The following is a 7,851-nucleotide window of genomic DNA, read 5'->3' on the forward strand; positions in this document are numbered from 1 at the left end:
ATATATATATATATATATATACATACATACATACAGAGAGAGAGAGATATCACACAGTTGCCACATTTTTGCTGAAAAGAGGCCGGCAAGTTCCATTGTGACAACTTGCATATAGTGCGACAACATGCCCCACTGAATATGATTCATGGTAAAAAGACTAATGGTATTAATTGTCCTGATTTCTGTATATTCCAGTGGCATGTCATTCCTTGGGGTTCAGTTTAGAGACACTGCATCCAAGAGTTTTCACTGTGCCCGAGGTAGGCTCTCATTTCGGCCATCAGGTTTGTCATTTTGGACCAACGCAAGGAGACAGGTGAGGCCTGCATTTTAATAAAGTAGAAATAACTCTTTAAGGTAATGACAGATTTTTTTTCTTTGAGAGCTGATGAATACAGATTCAGAGATTATTTTACATTATTATTTTATATTGTGACCAAAATCACTAATTCCTAACTCTATATAAATGACCACAAAAAGTTTGTGTTTGTTGACTGGAAAATTATGAGGTTATAATTCATAATCCACTGTCAGGAAATCTTTTTTTTTTTTACGTTTTAAAAATGTATTCTTCCTGAGTACATCTCTGAATCATCATATACAGACATTAATGCAATTGCAATAATGTTGCATTAATGTCCTGTTCCACCACTGCATATCCTTCCTTTCTAATAATTGTCTTGTTCCCTTTTAGTGTGTTAGTGACGGCACCTAACCTTCATAATGGAACTGGTGGTCTTTATAGGTGTTCTTACAGTGGTGATCAGTGTATGCTGCTCCCAGTGACAGGTGAGACTGCTCAACACCATTACAGTACATAAAAGACTAAGAAAATTATAATCTTAATTCCAATTTTGGACATGCTAATACTGTAGTATGCTTCAAAGCTGTTTTCCAACAATGTTGCTAGAGGCACACCAACATTTTGGATGTCTCCCTTATCTGACCTATCCATTTCAGGGAGAGATGTTCTTCTTATTATAGGGAGATACCAACATTGGCTGCTCTGAATGTGTGATATGATAACCAATCACATTATAGCCTTGATGACATTTTGCTTTCAGAGTTTTTATGACAGTCAATAGCTGCGTTTCCATTACCCTTCAAATTGCGCAAACTGAAATTGCGAATTAAAAATACGCCTAATGGAAATGCGTCAATTTCGCAAAAACGCCCATATATCGCAAAAAAGTTTTTACGCTCGCATGAGGTGGTTTATGAAGGAATATTTCACAAAACTGCAATGGAAATGTTTTTTTTCGCATTAACAGGTCACAATGCAGTGTTGCCAACTAATTTTCAGGGGAAGTTGCTAAAGGCAGATCCGTTTGTTGCTAAAAGTTGCTAAATGTCATTGTGATGTCATTGCGTGATGACGTCATTGCATAACCATAACACAAAACAGCGTTTTTACGTAGAATACGCAACGAGATTACTCAAATCTCAGCGAAAAATATATTTTTTAAATGTTATTTGTTCTTTGCCATGACTTATCGAGAGAGGAAAAAAATTTAGTTTTAGTCACATAACATCGGTTAATGGAAACGCCGTCATTTCGCAATACTTTTTTTTATCGACATTTATAAAATATCGCCAAAGTTTTGCGCAAATCTGTAGTGGAAACGCGCCTAATCACTGTTTGTGGATATCATAAAAATGAATGACAAATCATCTCAATAATCACTAGATATCAAAGTACATTTCATGTAATTGGTGGTTTTGGTCATGGGTTAGAGTGTATTGCAATTGGTTAAATGAATATTATATTAAAAATATGTATGTTTTAAAGAAGCATATGAATATGCATGAACTAAGCTTATTCACACTTCTCTGATAAAATGTTGTCATTTAACCAACTTGCTTAATCATTGTTATACATTGTTATCTGTGACTTTCTCACTGTGAAACACATATTGCTTTAACTCTGATATACTGTATATCTTGCCTAATCTCTGCTCTGGGGGATTGGATTCCATGGGACCAGCAGGTGAAGTCTGATGAATTATTTTAGACAGCTAAGGTTAAATAAATTTACCAACACCATTAGATTGATGTATAACTGCTCTGCTGTGTTTTGGTTTGACCTCAGCTTGGTTCTTTCAAATCCACTTTTGTGAGATGGAAAATATGAAAGTCATCACATTTATTTTCATAGGTTTTGTTTTAGTAATACAAAAAAAAAAAGTTTGAAAGTATTTTATTCATTTATTTTTTTACAGCTTTGACATCCAGAACTATGAGAAATGGATTGTTTCCTCACTCAAAAAGAGGAAGTAAATCACCAACTTTTGTGTGAAAGTTTCAACACTGCAGTGTACAGAAAAACCCCCCCAGAAAAGTCCTTACACATGCCTCTTAACATAGCACTACTTCTTGTAAAGCTGGAACGTATCGTAATGTATTGTGAAAGATGCTATACAAATACATTTAAACTGAGGTGTATTTTACAGTTTTTGGTATTTGAATTAACTGCTAAATTTGATTTCACTTTCAGTTGATCCAGGCATTGCGTTAGGTTTGGCTCTTGCCTGTGATGATGCTCAAGCTTTGGTAAGTAGTTTTGATTATGATTGCAGTGGTAAAAACAAGTTAAGGAAGAGGTGGATAAAATGTGTTTGTCCTGATGCATGCTTAAATGCATAAATGTATCCAGAGTCTGATTTATGAGGCATTCAATGTAGTAAATTTCTTCAATTAAAACTTATGTAAAATTATGTAACCATGGTTCCCCGAGAGGGAACGGGACGCTGCACCCCCTAGGGGGCACAATGGGGAATGCAGCCTGCATGACCGGTGTCTGAAGCACATGTGAAACAACGCCAATATATTGGCCCACATGTCCCATGACGTCATAGGCAGGGTGCCCGGAAGTATAAAAGGGCACCTGCTGAATACGTCATCCACTTAGATGTCTGAAGGAAACATAGACAGGCAGGCCGAAGGCATTTGCACGGGGACGCAGCATCTCGTTCCCTCTCGGGGAACCATGGTTAGATGCGTAACCCGAGACGTTCCCCTTCTAGGGAACTCAATGCTGCGCCCCCTAGGGGGCACAATGGGGAATGAAATTCAACCACACCATGCCGAGGTGCATGCCTGTCCACCTGTTGGGAGAGCACCAAGGAAGTGCAAACATTCACCAAGCCTTTCCTTAGAAAGGGGCCATGCCACTAACACCACGGGCCGCTCACGCAACTTGGCAGAAACGGGGGAACCCGAACAGATCAAGGGGAACATCCCACCAAAGTTAAGACTCAGACTCATGACCAAAGACTCGAGACTTGACTCAGACTCCAAGTTAAAGACTTCTGAACATCTCTGGTATGGGCTAAAAAGATCGCTACTTAAAACCCTAAGCAGGGGAGCAATCACTGAGCTAACACATAGCTATCCTCAGATAGCTAGGCTCTAGGAAAGGGGACCACTCCAAAAGAGGGCTCACCGCAATTGCAGTAGAACACAGCTAGCCACAGATAGCTGTAATCAAGTAAACCCATCCGGCCAAAACAATGACTGAAATATAACCACCTACAGATGGCTATATTAAGGAGGTCCCCAAACCGTGTCTGTCCCAAAGAAGACAATACACAGCTAACCTAGATAGCCTTCCTGCAGAGCTGCCCAGACCACAGAGAGTGGGCTATCTGCTTACAACCCTAGCAGGGGAGATAGCACTATCTAGGCAAGGGCTCAAGGAGACCGCTACTTAAAAGACCCTAAGAAGGGGAGCAGTCACTGAGCTAGCACATGGATATCCTCAGATAGCTATGTACCTAGGAAGGGCTACCGAAAGGGGGACCGACTAAAACTACCCAGATCACAAGAGTGGGCTGTCTACTTACGACCCAAAGAGGGGAGACAACACTGTCTAGGTATGGGCTCAAGCGACTGCTACTTAAAACCCTAAGCAGGGGAGCAATCACTGAGCTAGCACATAGCTATCCTCAGATAGCGAGGCTATAGGAAAAGGGCACTACTCCAAGAGAGGGCTCACCGCAACTGCAGTGGAACACAGCTAGCCTCAGATAGCTGTATTCAAGTAAGCCAGTCCTGCCATAACAATGGCTGGAATATAACCACCCTCAGATGGCTATACTAAGGAGGTCCCCAATCCGTGTCTGTTCCACATTAGGCTAGCAAAGCACCGTGCTATTGACAAGGAGCTCACAAGAGGGAGATCAGTCTCCCATCAGTAAATGATTCGCTAAGAGCGAACACAAGATCAAAGCCTGATGTAAGCTGTGGCCATAACACAAGAGGGCTGGACACAGCTATATTCGAATAGCAGTTCACTCAGATATGGCTGAAGATAGCCCAGACCACGGAAGTGGGCAATCTACTTAAAACCCCGAAGGGGAGACAGCACAGTCCATGCAAGGGGCGGAGACCACTATTTAAATACCCTAAAGAGGAGAGCTGTCTCCAAGCTGGAACACAGCTATCCTCGAATAGCAGATTCCTAGACAAAGACTTCAGCGCTTAATCCAGAGAACTTGTGCCAAGGGGAACCCAACCTTATTAAGAAGCCAGGCTAGAACATAGCTGCCCTCTGACCGCCATATTCCAGAGCAAAGTAAGCTTGAGCTGGAGCATAACCACCCGCAGACGGTTACATTCCGACTTAACACAGGAAGAGACATTCCCCATAACCACTCCAGGTGCTGAAAACCCTGGGAGAGAAAAGTCGCAAGCCTCTCTCCACAGAGTATTTAAATATATTCACGACCAGCAAGGCTCTCCATACACAAAAACATGCATATTAGAGAGGCACGGCAGAGCTGAATATAGCTCCACCCACGATCTCGCAGGATCAGGGCTGAAACGACTCCATGCTAACACTTCATCGTCATAACAACCCAAAGTATCTGTGACATCCGGCAACCCGTTTAGAGAGGGTGTACGAATCCCGCAGATTAAAGCGATGACCGTGAGGTGAGAAAAACTGTGCCGCGGCAACGACGGAACCGCGCCGTGAGACACAAACACTTTGTTCCGCATCCCTCGGAAATAGGAACAAACGTGAGTGGAGCCTAGACACCGTGACTCATCATGATGAGCGCGTAACTCTGAACGCGCGCTCTCTTCGCCGCACACACTTTCCACACCGCTCACCTGCCTTGGTCTCTCACACGCACTTCAAACAGACGGCTCCTGAAGACAGCAAAGAGGATGACGTATTCAGCAGGTGCCCTTTTACACTTCCGGGCACCCTGCCTATGACGTCATGGGCCATGTAGGCCAATAGATTGGCGTTGTTTCACATGTGCTTCAGACACCGGTCATGCAGGCTGCATTCCCCATTGTGCCCTCTAGGTTGCACAGCGTTGAGTTCCCTAGAACGGGAACATGAATTGTGACATAAAACAAATTAATTATATGCCGCTTACATGTTTGCTCTCATAGCTTCATGTGTATGCTCTTGCACCAGCACCACGCTCCTGTCAGGGGTGGCATTAAAATACACTCTTTCCCTCACACCTGGGCAACTCAATAAATCAACAATGTTATAACAAAATTATTTAAAAATTTAAAAATTTATAAGAATTTAAGAAAGTAAATATGGCTCCTACAATGATAATAAAAATTCTAAACTACAGTTTCCAAAAAAAAAAGAAAATTACAGACAATTTTATTGTACATATTACTATTACTGTGGAATACATAACCTTATTGGTAGATCACATGTAAGGGTGTGGGTTTTGTGATATGACCGGCTGACTGTGCATTATGCCTTACACACAAAAATATGAGCTATGTTTCAAATTGTACCAAAATATATGTCTATGAAATACTCGGTCAAATCATAATTTTCTTTCATTTTTACTAATTTTCTACTTTTTTTTACTCTTGTGTCTTTACTAACTAATCTAAGACAAGGTTTTCTTGCACAAAAAAGGTCTCAGGTTACACATGTAACCATGGTTCCCTGAGAGGGAACAAGACACTGTGTCCTTTACAGGTCGCTATGGGGAACACTGTCAGTGTGACCGGTGTCTGAAGCATATGTCTATACAGGACAATAACATTGGCTGATCACAGCCTATGACGTCAATACCTTTAATTTTTGTGAGAATCAGAAGAGCTAAGTGACATTTTGTGTGAAATGTATATGTATATATATATATATATATATATATATATGTATATGTATATATATATATATATATATATATATCAGGGGAGTTTCATCCAAGGAGGCAAGGGAGGCAGTGTCTCCTCAAAAAGTTGGATGAGAAAATAATCGATATTACAAAAATAACACAGCGCAAATATGACTAAATATGATATTAATTATAATATAATTTTTATAAAGTAACACTGTCCAACAGCGACACCCGCAGGTAAAGTTACAGCGGAGGCTTGTCTCCCTTCGGTCCATTAACTTTCTACAGAGACCCCAAAGCGTGCCATGACTTTGCTGGAGGCTCATTGTGATGAATGGGGGAAAATCACGTGAGAGAATTGGATATGATCAGTTATGACTGGATGTGATTGGTTCGTGTGAAAAATCCCGCCTCTTGTTTTCGTGCGAGCTCTCGGTCTGAATGAAGAAAATGGCGTTATTGACTAATTATAAAGTAAGTAACCAACTCTCCCGCTTAGATACCACTACTTTGCATCACGTCAAAATAAAACTTGAAATGGTCTGAAAACGTGATGACTGCGTCAGTTTTTAGTGAGCATGCAGCGTGATGAAATGAAAGATATATCTTCGTGTCTGTGGCAGTGTTTACAGAGCTTTTATGACGATGACCCGAAATAAGTTGACTATTAAAAAGAACAGCTGAAATTCAATTCACAAATAAAAAAATATTGGTAACATTTTACAATAAGGTGTCATTTAATGAGTTAACTAACATGAACAAACAATGAACATTTTAATGTGTTAACTAACATGAACAAACAATGAACATTTATTACAGTATTTATTAATCTTTGTTTACATTAGTTAATACAAATACAGTTGTTCATTGTTAGTTCATGTTAGTTCACAGTGCATAAACTAATGTTAACAAACACAACTTTTGATTTTAATAATGCATTAGTAAAGGTTGAAATTAATATTAACTAAGATTAATAAATGTAGAAGTAGGCTATTGTTTATTCTTAGTTCATGTTAACTAAAGTAGTTAACTAATGTTAACTAATGAAACCTTATTGTAAACGGTTTCCAGAATATTGTTCAAATTGTTACTGCCTTTAGTTATTATTTTCCTCCTCATTTTAAAACACCACCACACTCCACTGATATACATATATATAGTTTTTCAAGACAAGCCATGATCAGAATTAATGCTAGAGATTTCTTCCAACCGCATAAACTCCGGCGCTCTCATCCTCCGCTCACGGAATTCATATGATAAGTTGCCTTTGCTATGATAAACACCAGTTGCGCCGCTGTTTTCATGTGGGTGTGTAGTGCGCTGCTTACACTATTCTTCTTAAATACGCCGGTATTGCTGCCATTCATATACTTTTAATGATAGCCAACATTACAGCCCCGGAATTGCGTAATCCAGTCAACAGAATTTACTGTATAACGCCCCAGCAATCAATTTTGCGTTTAAAAGACGTCTATTAGCCGTCTAAACACAGCCCAGACGTCTAGGCTAAAACAAGGCTAAATTTGGGTTGTCAGTGAAAATTTAATAGACGTCTAACCATAGCCCAAGTATAGACTAGTCATCTAATAGACAGCTAATGAATGCCTACTGTCACGGGGTGAAGAATCACACAACAAGGATGGCTCAATAAATGCCCCGGAGGGTGGATTTATTTACGGGAGGGTGTGAAAAAGAGAAAGGTTTTTTCTCGTACCTGGGTGTTGGTCTCGGGTCTCGGGGCGGAGCC

The 7,851-nt window shown here is 40.3% G+C and overlaps 1 protein-coding gene across 1 annotated transcript in view; it reads left to right on the forward strand.

Moving 5' to 3' along the window:
- LOC107727699 (integrin alpha-X-like) overlaps positions 1–7,851 on the forward strand; it is a 118,614-nt gene that overhangs the window by 652 nt on the left and 110,111 nt on the right. The window contains exons 2-4 of the mRNA XM_016537683.1: positions 196–316; positions 695–789; positions 2,495–2,550. Of these exons, the coding sequence (XP_016393169.1) occupies positions 196–316; positions 695–789; positions 2,495–2,550 (272 nt within the window). The remainder of the gene's footprint in view (positions 1–195; positions 317–694; positions 790–2,494; positions 2,551–7,851) is intronic.

Source organism: Sinocyclocheilus rhinocerous, unplaced genomic scaffold (genome assembly GCF_001515625.1).
Source record: "Sinocyclocheilus rhinocerous isolate Xijiao unplaced genomic scaffold, SAMN03320098_v1.1 scaffold1513, whole genome shotgun sequence".
Classification (NCBI taxonomy): domain Eukaryota; kingdom Metazoa; phylum Chordata; class Actinopteri; order Cypriniformes; family Cyprinidae; genus Sinocyclocheilus; species Sinocyclocheilus rhinocerous.